General features: G+C 55.0%; 7 protein-coding genes across 7 annotated transcripts; 2 read left to right on the forward strand and 5 right to left on the reverse strand.

Annotated features, from left to right (window-relative positions):
* Window positions 1-760: 760 nt before the first annotated feature.
* On the reverse strand, window positions 761-2137 carry C8A04DRAFT_10412 (P-loop containing nucleoside triphosphate hydrolase protein; the record flags this gene model as incomplete). Its single annotated transcript, XM_062776572.1, has 2 exons — window positions 761-1120; window positions 1172-2137. 2 exons carry the CDS (start codon window positions 2135-2137, stop codon window positions 761-763), a joined length of 1326 nt encoding a protein of 441 aa, XP_062639080.1.
* Window positions 2138-3330: 1193 nt separating this feature from the next.
* On the reverse strand, window positions 3331-5422 carry C8A04DRAFT_35525 (triglyceride lipase; the record flags this gene model as incomplete). The annotated part of the gene is made up of 6 exons (XM_062783205.1): window positions 3331-3633; window positions 3706-4617; window positions 4679-4974; window positions 5068-5163; window positions 5237-5316; window positions 5391-5422. 6 exons carry the CDS (start codon window positions 5420-5422, stop codon window positions 3331-3333), a joined length of 1719 nt encoding a protein of 572 aa, XP_062639081.1.
* A 717-nt stretch (window positions 5423-6139) lies between these two features.
* Window positions 6140-6618, forward strand: C8A04DRAFT_35526 (cytochrome c oxidase assembly protein PET191-domain-containing protein; the record flags this gene model as incomplete). The annotated part of the gene is made up of 2 exons (XM_062783206.1): window positions 6140-6164; window positions 6233-6618. The coding sequence occupies 2 exons, from the start codon at window positions 6140-6142 to the stop codon at window positions 6616-6618; spliced, it is 411 nt and encodes a 136-aa protein (XP_062639082.1).
* An 822-nt stretch (window positions 6619-7440) lies between these two features.
* C8A04DRAFT_35527 (Metallo-dependent phosphatase-like protein) lies at window positions 7441-9292 on the forward strand (the record flags this gene model as incomplete). The annotated part of the gene is made up of 2 exons (XM_062783207.1): window positions 7441-8591; window positions 8650-9292. The coding sequence occupies 2 exons, from the start codon at window positions 7441-7443 to the stop codon at window positions 9290-9292; spliced, it is 1794 nt and encodes a 597-aa protein (XP_062639083.1).
* Window positions 9293-10043: 751 nt separating this feature from the next.
* On the reverse strand, window positions 10044-11442 carry C8A04DRAFT_10348 (uncharacterized protein; the record flags this gene model as incomplete). Its single annotated transcript, XM_062776546.1, has 5 exons — window positions 10044-10277; window positions 10341-10724; window positions 10802-11085; window positions 11225-11243; window positions 11404-11442. 5 exons carry the CDS (start codon window positions 11440-11442, stop codon window positions 10044-10046), a joined length of 960 nt encoding a protein of 319 aa, XP_062639084.1.
* A 1203-nt stretch (window positions 11443-12645) lies between these two features.
* C8A04DRAFT_35529 (uncharacterized protein) lies at window positions 12646-15367 on the reverse strand (the record flags this gene model as incomplete). Its single annotated transcript, XM_062783208.1, has 2 exons — window positions 12646-15080; window positions 15157-15367. 2 exons carry the CDS (start codon window positions 15365-15367, stop codon window positions 12646-12648), a joined length of 2646 nt encoding a protein of 881 aa, XP_062639085.1.
* Window positions 15368-16734: 1367 nt separating this feature from the next.
* C8A04DRAFT_35530 (superoxide dismutase) lies at window positions 16735-17682 on the reverse strand (the record flags this gene model as incomplete). Its single annotated transcript, XM_062783209.1, has 5 exons — window positions 16735-16757; window positions 16818-16914; window positions 16989-17140; window positions 17218-17397; window positions 17670-17682. The coding sequence occupies 5 exons, from the start codon at window positions 17680-17682 to the stop codon at window positions 16735-16737; spliced, it is 465 nt and encodes a 154-aa protein (XP_062639086.1).
* Between the last annotated feature and the right edge of the window lie 328 nt (window positions 17683-18010).

The following is an 18010-nucleotide window of genomic DNA, read 5'->3' on the forward strand; positions in this document are numbered from 1 at the left end:
GTGTACACACACCATGGGGCTATTTACGGGATACCCCCAGTCCCCGGATTTTATTGCCTTTCTTTGCATTCGAATGGGCGTTGTTGGTATTTTTTTAGGGCCGCATCAGGACGAGGCGTCATGGTTGGGCAGCACACTGTTACCACACATTGCACACACATACACACAGGCACGCACGAACACAGCTTACAGCACACGCACATATGCGCAACTCGAACACATAAAATATCCTTATGTTGCAACGGACTTTTGCTTTTGCTCCTTATTTCAAGGGAGAAAACAGAAAACGCATGGCTTGCTAGCAACATGTTCTGGAGATCTGGGAACCTGGGTCTGATTATTTTTTAATTTGTGGGAGGACGGTTTTCATTAAAGAAAAGAAGGCGACTGCACGCCCCCTTTTTTTACGCTAGGGGCAACGCTTTGAAGTGATTGGGGTACTGAGCAGGCAGAGGAGCCTACAAGGGATTGTTTTCGAGCGTGTATCTATACCTAGGTAGCTGGTTTGGGGCAGGTCTGAAACGATATTATTGAGATCTAACGGCCGTGATCATCGATGAACATATGTTCTATGTCATTCCTAGTGCCACTTCACTTTTATGTATGTTTAGTTTTGATCGTTGTCATTATCATTGGCTTGAACGCGATATACAGCAATCTACAGTCAACCATCACGGAACAAAATACTCCAGAAATAATACATGTTTGTACATTTCCCAACTCCCCGGCCATGTTGGTATCCCAAACCCTTTTCTGAACCCTACACTGTTGTTTCCACACCCGACACATCCCATGTCGTCCCCCCCGCTCTCTTCGCCGCATTGTACTCTTTCCTCGCCTCCTTCTCCCGCTTCCGCGCCTGGTTCATGCTCAACGGGTTCTCGCCCCGGGCCGCCACCATGGCAGCCTCCAACGCATCCGGCGTGACCTCGTCCAGAACCATGCGGCCGAACCCGCCCTTCCGCCACTTGTGCAAGACTGTCTGGGCCGTGGCGGACAGGTTGACGATGCCGCCCTTTTGCAAATGGCCCATGCGCATACCCGCGGTGTCGAGAAATTCGCTTATGTTGTTGGTCGGCGCCGACAGGTGCAGACGCCGAACGTAATCCGGTTGGTAGGGCTGGTAGCCGTTTTGGATGAGCGCTTTCGTCTCCCGTTTGTGGGTCTTCACGTCTTTGTAGTAGCCATGGTAGGATTCTGGGGGGAGCTCGAGGTTGAGCCGGAACAGCAGGTAGTCGACCACGGTCTCGGGGGGCACGATCCCGTCGCGAACGCACCCGACAAGCGCCAGCTTGATCATCCTCTCTGGATCCGGCACGTACGGCATGAACACCCCGGGGGTGTCGATCAGGAACACGCCCTCACCCACCCCGGCGGAGGGCAAAGAGTCCGGCGACGTTCTGGTGGACACCCGCTTCTCGGGCTCCACAACCCGCACCGGCGAGCTCATCTTGCGCGTGATGCCCGGGTCGACACCCGTGCGGGCGACTTTGGATGCGCCGCCGAGCGACCTCGCAACAGCGATCGCGCGCAGGCCGTTGAGTAGGGTGGATTTCCCGGCATTGGGCATCCCCACGACCATGGCGCGCAAACCGAGGAGGCTGTCGCGCTCGCAGGCGATGGTTTTGAGGGTTTCGAGAATCTCGGACTTGATATCGCGGTAGGACCGGCTGCCGGCGGCGTCGGTGGTGGTGAAGAAGACTTCGCGGGCATGGCCGGCCTGGAGATGGAAGTCGCGGAGGAGCTGTTTCGTTTCTTCCATGGATGGCGGGGCGAGGTCGCAGTGGGTGTAGACGATGATACGGGGCCGGTCGGAGTTGGAGGTGGTGGCCAGGGACTGTTCGAGCAGTGGGTTCCAGGAGCTGATGGGCACACGGAAGTCGCGGCACTCGATGATGAGTCCGATGGTGTTGAGGGCCTCGCGCATGCGGGCAAGCCCGGCATGGTGGTGGCCCAAGTAAAAGGATTTGGGCGTATCGGGGGAAAAGTCAAAGGTTTCGCGAGGCCGGAATGGATTGGGTTCGGGTGGTAAAACTCGCGGTGTTGGTATCCGCTTGTGCTGGGCCGTCCGTCGCCTGGATAAGGCTCCCTCGAGCTCTTTGATGTGGGGGAGACACCTCCATTGCGATAGGCCCATCCGCTCCGTCAAGCCCGTCACTGGTGCCCTCATCTCAGCGGATGTGAGAGCAAGGCGAGCGGATCAATGTGCTTATGAAAGTGTGGTTCGCCGTGGGGGCGACGGGCGCTGTTCACGTCTTCTGGGTTGAACGTTTTCTCTTGCCCCCTATCACGCCGTTATCATATCTTTGTAGGCCCACGCTATGCGAGGTGAAGTCGGTTCCATAAGTTGAATTTCCCGATTTGAGCTGTGTTGATGCGTGGTGAAATATTTAGATAGTGGAGTATGTCCAGATACGGAGACTGAAAACGGGACTTCATCCTGAATTTTCTGGGTCGATACAGGCATAGGCAGCGTTAGAGAGGTACCGTCGTCCGTTGACAGCGATATGCGTATATGCAAAATCACGCCTCGAATCTTACATACAACTGGTCTCTCATCAAAGGATGGTCGGTTTAACCTCGTTTCTCTTTCTATTTTTTCAACATGATTTAGGAAAGAGTTTTTCTGGTTTGGATTGGGTCCATCGCTCTGTGGCACGTTCTCACGGCTCATAGTTTCTCCCTCAACATGGGATGGACAGAGCACACCCCTGGGACGGCATGGAATATCACCAAAACATTATATATTAGTCGAAACGAAACCGATTCGGTCTCCCTTTCAATCTTTCGATCCAGGTATACACACCCTCACATCAACATCCCACTCCCTGCCCTGTTAAACGCCGAGAACCCATCAAACAGGCTTATAACTGGTACCTCAAGGTCACCCAAACCCTCCTTCAACCCACCGGCACTAGGTTAGTTATACAAATATCTGATCGGCGATTCAACTAGGTGCTCCCCTCCGGCTTATTCATTTCCACGGAGGGTGAGGAGGAGGGACCGAAGCCCTTCGTGCCCTGGTAACCAGGGTACCGCCCCCGGCAGCCTCCTGTTGCGCAGCTAGGACAGGCTCCGCAAACCTCACCGTTCGATTGGTAGCAGCACGGGGCCTAGTAACGGGATGATCTGTACCGGTAATTTTCGGTCAGCCACCGCTTATTTACTACTTACTGTGCTGACTCAACTGAACGTCAACAAGCCCAAAGGGTGGTATGGCGCAGTCAAGGAAAAAACACATACGGAAGCCAACATATTGCAATCAAAAACATAAATCATTGATATAATAACAACCAATCAAACTGGCTAAACACGCAAGCAAGCAGTTCGTCACGTACTGGCCCTATTCAAAATGTCAACCCCATCTGACGACGACTTGCCGGCCACCGCGCTTTGCCCCGTGGCTAAGAATTCATTGTCTTGGCTGCTTCTGGAACTCCCCCGCGGCCGAGAAATTCCAGGAGGCCCACCGGTTGGAGAAGGGATATGTGTCTCGTTTATTGCGGCGTGGGTGGGACCCCCAGCTTCGCTGCTCTCATCTTCGTGGACGCTTCCCCCGCCCACGGTGGTGCTGACATCGCTCTCTACTACATCACTCCCTCTCCGTTGTTGCTGCTGTTGTTGTTGTTGCAGCTGTTGCAGTTGCAGTTGCCGCGGTTGGTGCTGCATAGGCTTCCCATTTGTCGTGGCCATGAGTCCGCTAACGGTGTTCATCGCCATGTTCGAGGTTTGCCGCGCGAGCTTATACCGCGCATATTCCTCACGGGTGTGCTCGCCGCCAGTGAAGCTCTCAAGCGCGTCAAATACATGTGGGAAGACTTGCTCATGAACGTCGCGCGCCCAGAGGAAGTCGAGGTGCTCGTAGTGCGGAATTTCGGTGGCGACCGTTTGAGAGGGCAGTTCCCGGCGCATGACTTTGATGTCGACGAGCGAGTCGCTGCCGCCGTAAACCAGTACGATCGGCGTTTTGATATTGCGGGTCGGGTATTTGGCTACTTTGGTGTACCGACTGGCGGATGAGAGGAGCATAGGAGGGTGGACGTCATCGTCGTACATCTGGAAGGACTTGGTTCGGATGATTTGGAACCAGTGCACGACAGATTTGGTGCTGGTGAAGGAGTAAAGGTGTGGGTAGGCAGCCAGTTTCTGGGACGTGCTGATGTTTTCGGTGCGCCAGGCGAAGAGGAACGAGAGCCCCAAGTCGATGACCTTGGTAAAGAGCGGCGGGTAAATAATGGATTCCCACATGGTGGCTGAACTCAGGATAGAGCGGCGGCCGAAGAGCAGGTACAAAACCTGCGGGGAGGCCTTCACGAGAGCGTCGACCACACCGTTAGACAAACCCGCAGGGGACATGGCCGGGGCGAGTGCAATAAACACGTTGACCTGGTCGTTGAGTTTGGGATGGACGGCCAGGCTGGCAAACGCCTGGGCGGTACCTTGGGAAAATCCAATGTAAGAAAGCGACTGCTGGCCGGTCGTCTCGAGGATGTAGCTGATGCTGTCGGGGATGTCGTAGAAAGCAAATTCGTCAATCGAAAAGTTCCAGAACCTGAGCGAAGTAGGCGACGAGCGGATCGACTTTTTGGAGTATTTGTTGCCTCGGTTGTTCCCAAACTGCCACGGACTGTCAGTATCCCCTCGTTCCGTGTCTCGTGTGAACGGTTATCCAACCTACCCAGACATCAAAGCCCTTGTCAACTAAGACAAACGGGAGAGCGCGCTGCTCATCCGTCAGGCATACCCACACCTCACTGTTCATTAGCAAGCCATGGTGCAGGTATACCACTCGCTTCTTGATACTCTTTGGCCCGCGGTTCACCTTGGCGTCCTCCTCTCCTTTCCTATACGCCAACCGATGCAGTCCAAGAAGGTATCCATCCTTCGTTTGCACGACGTGCTCCTCAGCGGTGTACCCGAACGTTGCGCAAAGTTCGACGAAGTCGCACGAGTTCCGAATCGAGGTTGATATCGCTGCACGCCTTGAAGTCAGTATCTAGGTCCAACCCTCCGCAGTCGAGGGGCCTTCTACACTCGCGCCCGGGAGATAGACGGGAGTACACGCACATTTCCTTCTCCGCTCCGCTCTCTTTTGTGACGGACTGGTCAAACGGTTAAATAAGCGTCGCGATACCCGGTAGAACAACTCGAGCAGTGATGAAGCTATCCGATAAAATGTTAGAATTCTTGAAAGTACCCCCACCGTTGGCGGTGCTGCACGGCCGGGGTTGCTCACGTAAGGCAAGGGTCAAGATGCGGATGATGGCCTCGAGCCCGACAAGGAGGAACGACCCAACGAGGGCGACATATTCGGTGCTACCAGGTTACGGACTCGAGTTAGCAATGCGCCCATGAAATGTTGAAAACGGGCGCGGTTAGTGGTGCCTCACACGTTAAGGCGCCCAAGAAACGGAACAGGCATTTTGGCGGCTCCCGGGACGCTCTACCGCGTCATTGGCCCCGTGTTTCCGTGGGTGTTGATTTTCGTTCAATATTTTTATTTTATTTTATTTTAGAAACCAAAACTTATGCGGTCGACGGGCGGGATAGGGGTTCGGTCGCATTGTGCATGAGGACGATGTTTTCTGGAATGGCACAGATGTTTTAAAATGTCCCAAGCTGGCGGGCCGGGAGATATGCGGCTGTGGGACATTGCATCAGGGTGGTGAAACATCCGCTTGTGACATCACTCATCACATGAAAGTTTGTTGGATCTGCTGTGCCACGACCACGGGACCCACACCTTTTGATTTGACACTGGACTTCGACGAAGTGGCATCCATCATCAACAACACAAACAAACCGTCGGCGATAAATGGGGTGAAAATTTGGCCACATGCTGTTCGATTAAAATATGAGCGAGATTCCTGACGGTTCCTATGTTTTGTCTTGGCCGTCGGGATTCAGCGTTGTGGATGCGGTCTTCCTTTTGCTCGGTGTTTCTTCAAGGACGAGATGATCCACTTGAAGGTTACTTAATTCGGTTAGCGGTAAATTGGAAAAGCTCGGGCCGTTTTGCGCCACGTTCTTGCCAATTCGTTCCAGACCTTTGGTTTCCAGGTTGCTGATTTCGGATCGCGAACTCTCCGGCCAGTGCGGAGTGCAGCGTAACGCAGCAGCAGCAAGCTTGAGATCCAAGATGCCGAGCTCATGTAAAGATATCAGTACGCGACAACTTGCCGGCCATCCGCTCGGTTCAGTAGGGGGTTTCCAGCTAACACGACCTGTCTAGGAGCCGCATTGGCACAATGCCTCCAGGAATCCGAGTGCGTGATGGTCCACCGGAACTCCGCGGCAGAGTGCTTGCGTGAGCCGCACGTCAACACGCTCCCGCCCAAGTGCCAGCAGCTCAAGAAGGGCTTCGGGGAGTGCCGCCGGGGCATGATTGACATGCGCAAGCGGTTTCGCGGGAATCAGCCCGTCGCTTTCCGCCAACTCGAGCAGACCGAGAAGACGGGCGACGGATATCAGTTATACGCCGGCAAGTCCGCCTTTTCCGGCACCCGCGGCGAGACCGACGGCAACGAGAAGGAACCGCAAGACTGGCGGGAGGCGGAAAATGAGAAGTACCGGGCGGAAGCTGCGAAGGCTGCGGCGGAGAAATCGAAGAAGCCATGACACGAGCAACGATACTGGCAAGAGAAGCAACGAGTATAGAAATGCCCTCGACATCGGGCGTGTGCGAGGGGTTCTGAAACGTGTAGTGATATTGCGCCTCGTTATGGAAGGGCATGATGGGCCTGAGAAGCGGGTGTCAAAATTTCGCCTCCTTTTCCGTTTCTCTTCAGAAAGGTCGAAAAGCCAAGCTATCAGCGCGCATGGACACCCCGAGGGATCGGGTCCTTTGCAGGATCGAAACCTTTCCCACGAGGCTCAGGGAAAGGGCCCCAAGAGGGAGACAGGTAACAATTGTACCAAATCTTCAATAAACATCTGATATCCAATCCGCTGTTGTTGTTCGAAACCGTTGGAGAAACCGTTGGATGGCGCAGTGGTCCCTGCTTCTGCGCTAACCGGGGGGTGGATAATTATTTCTTTCGACCACCCACCGCTCACCGAGCGCATGATTTTCTTACAGTTCGACCCCAACAACTTACCCGAACGGACTCGATCTTTCATCAAGAGCTCTGCCGGAAATTGAAGTTCCCTTACGTCTTTCCCCGATGCATCACGTCTGGCTCAACCATCACACGCCATTGAACAAAACCAAGTACCAACCCACTAACACGACAACCACCGCTCAATTGAACCCGGTAGTTGCGCTATGATGTCAACTGTGCATCTCTACAGACCAGACGAACGGATTTTACCTTGGGGTTTGGCTTAGAGGGACCTTTGCGACCCTACGACTGGGTGTCTAAGCGAGGTACTTTGTGTGTACCTTAGTACTGTGCTTTAGCTCGAAGTCACTTATTGCCGAGACTTCGATACACATCATCGATGGCCCCGCCACAGCCTTTCTCACACCACCGTCCCCGGGTTCGGAGCCGGTCCTTCATATTTATCCTTCTCGGCGGCCTTACATTCCTTACATTCTGCCTCTTCGTATCCCATCTACCGGCCCTACAATACATCACTAGCCTGCCCCTATCGGGTTCCACGGCAGGCAATTGGACGACGTCGTCTTCAAACGCTGCCGCGTCTCCCGAAGATGATAACCAAGCAGCTCTCGCTGCCGCCCAACAATTGCTTGATCTGATTGAACAGGACATGGCAGAAAAAGTCAAAAACCTCAAGATGGAATACGGCACCAACAGCCACCCACCATTCAAGGACGACCCACCCATGCTCGTGGCCGACCTCCCACAAGAGCACATCCCGACCTATACGCCGGCATCGCCCAAAAAGGGCTCGGGCGGTCATCATGGTGGTGGTGGAAAAGGAGGTAAACACCCACCAGGAAAGAGGCTAGTCATTGTCGGCGATGTACACGGCCATCGCGCCGCGCTCCAAGCGCTCCTCCGCAAAATCGGGTTCGATTACAAACACGGTGATCATTTGGTCCTCGCTGGTGACATAACCACCAAAGGGCCAGACAGCAAAGGGGTGGTTAAACTAGCCATGCAACTCGGGGCGAGCGCGGTCCGAGGAAACCAAGACGACAGGGTGCTCGCAGCAGCGAGGGAACTGCATCGCTACGCTGAGGAAGAGAACAGGGGCAGCGGCGTTGGAAAAAAAGGGCGGCGAGAGGACGACGCCCACGCGGTTGCCCGTTCGCTGAGCCGGTCTCAGCTGGCTTGGCTTCGGTCGCTTCCTATCATCCTCCGTGTGGGGGAGCTTCCTGACGCGGCTTCGGCTCCGTGGAATGCTACACTGGTTGTTGTCCACGGTGGTCTCGTCCCGGGTATCAAGCTGGAAAGGCAGGACCCGTGGGCTGTTATGAATATGCGCAGCCTGGTATATCCCCGGAAGGGTGGCCGGAAAAAGAAGGCTAAGCACCACGGCCGAGGCGAACCAGGGGAGAGCCCCCAGGAGGAAGAGGAGGTTGTGCTCGGCCAAACCGTGGATCAGTTTGAAGATTTTACCTTATCTCCCGATGCCATCGCGGTTCCCATTGACACCCGCGACGGCGAACCATGGAGTCATGCTTGGTAAACACGACCCCTTTTTGCCCCTGAATACAGGTAATTATGTGCTAACACGGCCCAGGAACCAATACCAGAACCATCTCCCACCACACATCCCTCGCACTGTCGTCATCTACGGCCACGACGCCAGAGCCGGCTTACAGGTTAAACCCAAAGTCAGCCTCTCTACTCACTATCCGTCGTCCCCCTTCGGCGCAACTAGCAGCCGAGAGAAGAACGACGATCCAACCTCGGACGCCACCTCCAACGACAGTGACACTGACGCAGATGCCACCGACGATGATGCCATCAACCACCCGTCCCCGACCAACACAAACAAACCCAGCAAAAAGACCAAAAAACCTAACAATAAGAACCAACAAAAAAAGAAACGCAAAACCTCCGGCCTCCGCTACGCATTCGGCCTCGACTCAGGCTGCGGCCACGGCAAACAACTCACCGCGCTCGTCCTCGAAGCCACTCTCGACGAAAGCTCCACTACTTCCATGGGGGAGGAGGATTACCACAGTTATATCCCTAACAAACACAAACCCGTAGCTGGTCAGGGAATAATCAAACACACGATCGAGCAAGTCGATTGTATGACGGCGGCCGCGGAAGCGGAGGCAGAAGCGGAGGCCGGAGCGGAGGAGGAAGATGAGGACATGGCTGCGCCATCGGCCGAGCACGCCGAAAACGAGCCTGGGGAAGATGAGGAGGAGTAAGCATCTAATGTATGTACACAGTAAGGAGCCCGCTTAGCGAGTCGCTGTTGTTAGGTAGCCAGCCAGCCCCCGAGAAATTGGAACAAATCGACCTAAACTAAGCTAGGCTGAACGTGCTTGCTGCCCAAGACCGTTCCGTCGGATCCGTGGAGTTCCATGAGGGAGGGACATATTGTGTTTCGGGAAGCCAAGGGCTGTAGGATAACGCTGTGCGTATGATTGGACATGAGTACCGAGGTACCTACAAAGGTAGTTTTAGGAAAACGAAAGAGCGGCATGGAGAGCGTTCCTTTTCGGTTACCATTTCGGGATCTATTTCATCTAGTGTACGTGGATGGAGCCCATGAACATTGGGATTCCATCCTCTGGTGTTGAGAACGCTGAGCAAGCCTCTGCATGCATCGAGACTTGCCGCTGAGTCATGCCAGATGCACTTACATAGATGGAGATCAATGGACCACACCACACCACACCAGCCCAAAATCCTCGGTCAAGTAACTCCCTGACAGTGAAAACGAAGCAATAGTTGGTCAACTTGATTTGAATTTGTCCTGTATAGCATTTGCTTGCTTTGCATGCGCCGTAACCCAGCCCAGGCAATCCAGTGCAAACGATAAATCCATTTTGCTCTTCGCTTGCCGCGCCCCTCAATCTAGATAGAGCGCAATCGAAGAAAACGATTCATTACCCCAATTCGCCAAGAAATTCCTTCTCCCAAATCCCCGTCTCCTCACTAACACCCAAGGCACACTTACTGCAGCTTGGCCTTGATGATGTCCTTGAGGGTAACGGCATCGGCAGCGAACTTGCTGATACCCTCGCGCAGCTTCTCGACGGCCATCCGGTCCTCGTTGAAATCGAAGCGGAAGTTGGCCTCCTCGGCAATGTAGGTCTTCTTCGGGATGTCGAGCGCGCTGGCGCCGGAAGCGTCGAGCTTCTTGGGGACGGGCTCGCTGGAGTTGAGGAGATCCTCGAGAAGGTTAGGCTGTTTCACAGTTAGCCTCGGGCTTCAAAATTGCTGCACGGGGGCATGACGAGTAAAACTTACGGAGATGGTCAGGTAGTCGCAGCCAGCGAGCTCAGTGATCTCGCCAGTGTTGCGGAACGAAGCGCCCATGACAATGGTCTTGTAGCCGTACTTCTTGTAGTAGTTGAAGATGCTCTTGACGCTGGCAACACCCGGGTCCTCCTCCTTGGCGTACTCCTTCTTGTTGGCGGCCTTGAACCAATCGAGGATACGGCCGACGAAGGGGGAGATGAGGAAGGCACCGGCCTCAGCGGCAGCAATGGCCTGGACGAGGGAGAACATAAGGGTCAAGTTGCAGTTGATGCCGTGGTCGCGCTGCAGGATCTCGGCGGCCTTGATACCCTCCCATGTCGAGGCAATCTTGATCAGGACACGGTCCTTGCTGATACCGGCCTTCTCGTAGAGCTGTTGGGTACGGGTGGTTAGCAGACGTCCGAGATCACAATGTGCAGTCCAATGTACAGTCAAAAAGCACGACGTACCTCGATGATGTGGAGAGCCTTGTCGACGGACGCCTTCGTGCTGAAGGAGAAAGCGGCATCAACCTCAGTGGAAACCTTGCCGGGGATAATCTCAAGAATCTTGGTGCCGAACTGGACGAGGAGGTTGTCGAGGGCATCATCAACCTGTTGGTCGATCGAGCCACCCTTGGTCTTGGCCTGGGCGACGGCAGCGTCCAGAAGCGCGGCGTACTCGGGCTTCTTGGTAGCAGCGAGGATCAGGGAGGGGTTGGTGGTGGCATCCTGAGGCTTGTACTTGCCAATGGCTATAACAGGCGGTGAGCGAATGGTCGTTTTGTCGTAGGAGGCAGGAGAACAAAGCTACTCACAAGAAAAGTCACCTAGCACGGAGTCGTTAGCGAGGGGTTTTTCTAAGACAATCCGTAGGGCTCGATATTAACTTACCAGAGTCACTGACGACGACCTGTAGTCAAAGCAGCACAGTCAGTAAAATGCATTTCAGACTCAAAATAACCCTCAGTCGTGGGATCCAAATGCCCTCCTCGCAGGTGGCGCCCAAAAGGTCGAAGCAATTGCCCCCCAACGAGGGCCACCGCGATAGTGGGGTAAACTCGGAGACTCACCGTGCCAGTGGCCTTGAGTTGCTCGAGAGAGTTAGACATGATGGGCGGTGCGAATCGAAAACGGTACACTCGTAAAACGAAGCAATCAATTCGAAAATGAAGGAGAAAGTTTGCAAAACTTTTCAGTTGTTTGTCAGAAAGAAAGGATCAAGTTGTTGGGGACGACCTAAAACACATCTAGGCTTGGACGGATAATATCTCTCGCCTCCCATCGTGGGGCAGGCTCGTCATCTGCCCCTGCCGGACATCCCTTTGCCCCTCCTTGACGCCGCGCGCTTCGCTGCAAGTGCCCCGCCGCCAAGCAGGAGCGGGTCCCCCCAACCTCAACTCTCAAGGTTCCATTTTTTTTCTCTTCCACTGAGACCCGGACTGGAGCAGCGGTCCCCATGGATCAAGCACCAGTATTTTCCCGCTGTGTCACTCAGTAAGTGTAGAGATAGCGCCGTGGATTCGTCGGGAAGCGGTGGCGATGACTATGCCAGCGGACTGAAACAGCAAAGGCAAACTGTCTTTTCCGTTCTCGTCCGTGCCGTTTGCCATCCATGTCGCCTTATGTCCCTCGCCAGCAGCGATTTGTACAAGATTTGTTAGCTTCGAACATCAATTATGAAATCAAACTCTCCCATCCCCCACGCGGTCCGATACTTCTCCGATTCTCCGCCGATCCCGCTCAATCATCACCCGAGGCCCCCTCCCGCCTTTTCCCAGCCAGCCAGCCCAAGCATGATGAACCTTCCATCTCCGGGTTCCTCATCGCCTGGATCCTCTTACTCAGCCCGTTTGCCCCAACCCGCTTTCCACGGTTGTCACGGCGAGCGAAAAAGCGTGCCACAAATCCCACACCATGATTGGGCAATGCAGACAATGTACGGATACCACTTGAGGGGGCATTGGGCTGCGGGTTCGCGAGCACGGGGTCCACCGCTCTTCAAAATAGCCGGGAATCATGAGTGGTCCGCAGCCGTTGCGGCTCCTCCGCGGCGGCGGAAAAGCTGTACCAGTTTCACGATGCATGGGAGCTCACAGGCCAAGACCGCCAACGAGTGCTTTTATTTTGCCTAGGTATGCCCTCAAGAGAGATCATGCTCATAAGTATTAAGGTTTGATGGGAAAGTCAAGTCAAAATGTCAAATGCGCAGATATGCCAACCAGCCCATTTTATTTTATTTTGCCCACCTCCTTTCCCCCATCCCTAGTTGACGCCTCGGAATTTCAGTTCACTCTCATTCTATGTGAGCCCCTTTAGTCCTCCGTGATGTCGCCATACTCCCAAATTCCGCGCCGCCCATCCTTGGCCTGGCCCTCAGCCTCCCGCAAGTTCTTGAACACCGGCTCAAAGACCTTGCTGCGCTCCCACGCCTTGAGCTTACGCGCCACAAGCGCGTGTCCGTCCAGGACAATCTTGCGGTTGATTGACTCGGCGCCGGCCCCCTGGGGTCTCTGCTCGTACAGCGTCACGTAGCTCAGGCCCTCCTTGTTGTCAATGAAGTCAAAGCAAGCCACTAGTCGCTTGCCCTCGGTCAGGTCGTACAGGTAGTTGATGGCATCACGGAGATAGTCGGGCGACGCCGGGAGTTGGGCAAATGACAGCTGTGTGTCGATGGCCTGGGGCTTAAGCTTCTGGACGGTGAACTGCGCCTGCGAAAGGGGCCGGAGTTTTGACCACGGCTGGCTCTCCGAGTTGCCGTAGTCAATGTACACGACCTCGGCCACCTTGGCGGTACGGTCGTTGGACCGGATGCGCGCCCGGTACCACTCACCGTCTTCCGTGAACTGCGCAGCCACGTAGTCGCCGGCCTTGGGCGCATCCTTGAGGCCGGCGCTATTTGTCGGGTTCAGGTGGAATTGCCGGAACTGGTCCATCAGAGACTCGAGCGCATCGGTGCCCCTGCCAATCTCCTGCACCTTGATCCTGCCATTGGAGTCGATGTTGGTGATGATAACGTCACGGTAGTCCTCTGGCTTCTTCTCGATGGTAGTCGAGACGTCAGCGGCGGCTTCACCCGCGGCCGCCTGACCCTCCTCTTCGACATCCTGGGATGGGTCCCAGTCCTGCCACAGTCCCTTGCGGGCCCCTTTCGCGCGGTCTTGCGCAGCCAGCAGCTCAGGGGCATTCCCGGCCTTCTCGGCCGAGTACTTGTGAACAGAAGCGAGACCTTCTTCAACCAGGACCTTTGCAAAACTCTCCCGGCCTACGTAGAGATCGCCAATGAACCCGCCGACCTTGTCGATGTCGTGAACATCAATCTCACAGTCCCTTTGGTTGCACCGTTTGTTGGCAAGATCCAAAGCTTCTTGTCCAAAAGGTTCTCCTTTCTCCTGAGGCGTCCGGCCGGAACGGGGAGCGCGAATGCCAGCAAGCACCAGTGTGAGCTTAGCGCCCTCGCGGGGTACCAAGATGGTGAATCGAGACCCAGATTTGCAGAAGTCGACGATACCCGGGACCTTGCGTTGCCTGGCAAGAGTCGATAGTTGAATCTTGGCCTTTTGCACGCTTTCCGACACGTCCACGAACTGCCTGGTCTTGGGCGGCTTGCCGGACCAAATCCCCTTCTTCTCCTCCTTGGCAGTCTCCTGTGCGGCTAGCAGCTCGTCATAGTTAGATGCCCTATCGGTGTCGTCTTTGCGATGCCGGATGACTGTGGCATATCCCTCTTGGACGAGCTGCAAGCCAATGTTCTTGCCATTCTGCGTGATGGTAGCCACCTCACGAGCCTCAAAATCGTCACTCGCAGGCTTGGTGCCGTCGACCTGAACCCGGACATGCTTTCCAATGAGCTTTTTCCTCAAGAACTCCTTCGCTTCGTCCCTGAAAGGCGCCTCGGAAGCCTCGCCAGTGCGGGGACCGCGAACGCTGCTGATGCTGATCCTCTTCTCATCGCCAGCCTTGCTCCGAACGATGATGGTATCGGCACCGATGATCTTGGCGACCGTCGCTTCTTGCTCCTTGCTGTTAGTAGCCTTGCTGACGAATGCCTTGTGTAGGCGACGGCGAGCGGCTTGGGCCTCCTTTTCGGCCGCACGGAGAGCAGCCATATCGGCACCGAGCAGGGTCGAGTGGAAGTCGTTGCACCGAGCGAGACCCTCCTTCAGAAGAAACTCGGCGATATTTCCGCGCGGGTGGATGATGGCACCAACAAGTTGGCCCTGTGGGCTGGCGCCTACGATCTTGACTTGAATCTGGCGCTGGAGAAGCCGTTGCTCAACAAAGGCGCGCGCCTCGTTGCCGTACTCTTCGGCCGGCTGGGTCTGTCCGTTCGATTGGTTGACGCGCTCGGTCGAGGGAGTACGGACACCCGCCACAAGCGTCATGACCTGCCAGTGCTTTTTCTCCGTTAGAAGCAGACGGATAAGAAGCCGGTCACCGCTGATAATACGCTCCACGATGCCGTCCACAGTCTTGCCCTTCCACTCCTTCAAGAAGTCCGGGCCGCCCAAGTCATTTTGAACCTCAATGACGCCGCCCGTTCCAGCGTGCAAGCCTGCGCTTTCATCCTTCGCTTGTGTTTCGAGAGCTCGCAAGTTGTCGATCTTCGCAAGGACATCTTCCGACTCTTCCTTCCGGCCAGCATCCTCCCTGACCTTAACCCACCCGCCCTTGACAATCGCCTCGGGGAGTTGAGTACCATCCTGGAGCAGAGCGGTTCCGTATTCGCGGCCAGAGCTCGGGATAGTGTCTGCAGACCGGTCAGCACAACGCAAGGGAGGCAACGAGATATACTGAAAGAACCCCCCTCCCCCTAACCCACTTACAGGAAACGCTGAACTTGACTTGCTTCCCAACCACCAAGTTCCTCAAGAAGTCCCGGGATTGGAAAGCGTACGGCTCATCGCCATCCTTGCTTAGTCGTGGGGCGGAGACATAGGCGAGAGAGAGGGTTCGTTCGGCCGCGGGGTTGTTGGGGCTGGTGAGCACCAGGGTATCGCCGCTGAGAACCGACTTAACGTTGGCGAGGATAGACATAGCGACGGAAGGGTAGCAAAGAAGGTGAAAGGAAGCGGAGGGAAAAAAAGGTCGAAACTGAGCACGTTCTCTGGGGACTTTGCGTCAGCTAGGAGTCTACTACGTTGAGTAGTGGATTTGTGTCGGTGTGGAGGGGCACGAGCATGGAAATTCCGTGCTGACCCGTGGGTATGAGGATGGCTCGAGGATAGCAACGCAAGTGTGCTTGAGGCGGGGCTCTCATCAGCACCGTCTGTTGTTGTGCCTTGTTGCGTGTTGAATCGAAGTGCCCGCCATCAAGGTTCGAGGGAACCGGGCTGGTGTGGGACCTTCGACTTGGGCCGCAACAAGTGGAAAGCCATCTCGAGAGGTCGGCAAGAGTGGAAGCCGGAATAGGACTTTTGTCATGAGAAAGCAGACTGCGGACCTACCTTGATCGCACTATAACAGGGCGACAGGGGAAAGTGATCGAAGGAAGGAAACACGAACTTGGGGTCGGTCAGTTTCGTGGGGTTTAAGGGAGCTCTCCTCCCTCAGGCGAGCAATGGCCTTTTTGACAACTTTCCAGGCGAATTTGGATTGGTCTCGTACGGACTGTGGGGAACAGGCAAGCTGTCCCCGGAAATGGAACGTTCAGGGGCTTCCCCACCAACAACACCTCATCGAGACCGCCTGAAAGAACAGAACGTGCCCCACTCGGTTGAGGTGATGGTCGAACTCAATTGCGAAGTTGGGGCTAATAGCTTCGGCGCAGCTTCAAGTCAAATGGATGATCAAGGTTATATCTAAAGCTATCTCGTCACAGCATATCGACGGGAATCGTTCAACTTCTAGAAATCCGAGTCTCGTGATAGCCGGCGCCTAGGTTGCCTCGAGGACCCAGCAAGCATCGGCAGGTATCCGGTAGCTCGAGGGAAGCTGCAGGACAATTGGGTTTGTGCTACAGAACTCTCGAGTATGCATCTCTCGCCGAGTTCTCTTCTCGACTTGAGTTTTGCCAATTGGCTCACGTTTCCTCACACGAGTGGTTGCTTAGAAACATTGGTCCTGTACGGTATGGGCATATAACCCGGAGCAAGTCTCTGGGTCACACTGTGCATTGCATTGTATGTGTAGCTACCCCGCACTCTAAGGTCATCCACCCGTCTCCAATTCAGTGAAGCTTGCGTTGATGCTGGGTTGGTTCCAGGTTGGCTGGACGCATGATATTGGCGTTACGGTCGATGCTCTATTTTTCTACCTAGCTTTAGAGTGACTTTTAAAGACAGAGCAAAGTTTCATGCGAAATCGCAATGTGGCAACCGTTATCAAGCTCGAGTGGCTTCACCAATAACCCTGTGTTTGTTTCTTTTTTCTTTCCTCCCTACCTACTATAGGCGAAAGAATGTTTACTGCGAGATACCGATGACACCTAAGAAATTACGTTAGCCCTGGAATTTGAGTCTGAGAGAGAACAGTTTTATCATCTTACCGCAGGCGGGACGGGGGCCAGCGTTGCCGGTCTTGAGCGACTCCTCGTTGCCGCCCTTGCCGAGGTCGTCAGTGCCGGCGTGGACAACGACGGTACGCTAGAATAGAGGTCAGCATCTTGTTTTAGGGTTGACTATTCGAAGGTACGAGAATGGATGGGGATCGATCATACGCCAATAACACTCTCGGGGCCGATCAGCTTGATGAATTTGTCGCTCACGGAGCCCTTGGAGTTGCCCTGGGCATCAGTCTCGATGTTGCCGAGGTCACCGACGTGGCGGGTCTCATCAGTCGGGGCACCGTGGGTCTTGCCGTGAGGGTTGACTATGAACAAAGTGTCTTAGCATTGGTCTCTCCATTCTCTAATGAAGCCGGGGCGGAAGCTGTTCTAGGGTGCATACAGTGGGGGCCGGCCGAGGTGCAGCCGTTGGTGTTGTCACCGAAAGTGTGGATGTGCACACCACGCTTAGCGTTGGCATCGTGGCCGCTAATGTCCCAGGTGATGGTGGTAGGGGCGGACTCTTGCTCCTGCTCGAAAACGAGGGTGCCAGTGACCTTGGAGTCACCACGGACGACAGCGACTGGAAGTGAGCAAGTTAGCGATTGACCAAAAAATCGAGGTCCCCCCAAACACTCCCAGTCCATCCATGCACTCCGCCAGGGTATGATGGCTACCCTTGATCGGGCTGACACCCTCCATGCGGTGGTTAAGTGTCCGTCAAGGTGCGAGGTGAAACCTGATTGCCCTCTTGTTCCGCGTGGTCCTCCCTACCTGGGCGGCTCGGTGCGTCTGCGGCATCGCGGGGCATGCGTTGGACGGGTGGGACGGAGTGAAGAAAGCTTTTGAACGTACCAGCCTTGACCATTTTGAGAGATTGATTGTTGTATAGAAGGGTATAAACGAACTCGGTGGATTGGATATGGCAGATTGCTTTAGATAGAAGCGAGGTATTTGGGAAACACAGGAGGAAACTTGAAAAGCGTTGCTGATAAAGCTCCCTGAGCTCGGAAGCCGAGGGTGGCTCGCTGTTAGGAGGTGGGGCTATGGGAGGTTCACACGGAGCGCCGAGCTTCGACGACCCCGCACTCGCATTCGATGGGATGCCGTCATTTTCCCGTCTTTGACCGTGGATTTGAGGGACTGTGACAGGATGGGAAAACAATCTGATGGCATCGATGTCGAAACGGGTAGTG

The sequence above is a fragment of the Dichotomopilus funicola genome, assembly GCF_033296635.1.
Source record: "Dichotomopilus funicola strain CBS 141.50 unplaced genomic scaffold C8A04scaffold_13, whole genome shotgun sequence".
NCBI lineage: Eukaryota > Fungi > Ascomycota > Sordariomycetes > Sordariales > Chaetomiaceae > Dichotomopilus > Dichotomopilus funicola.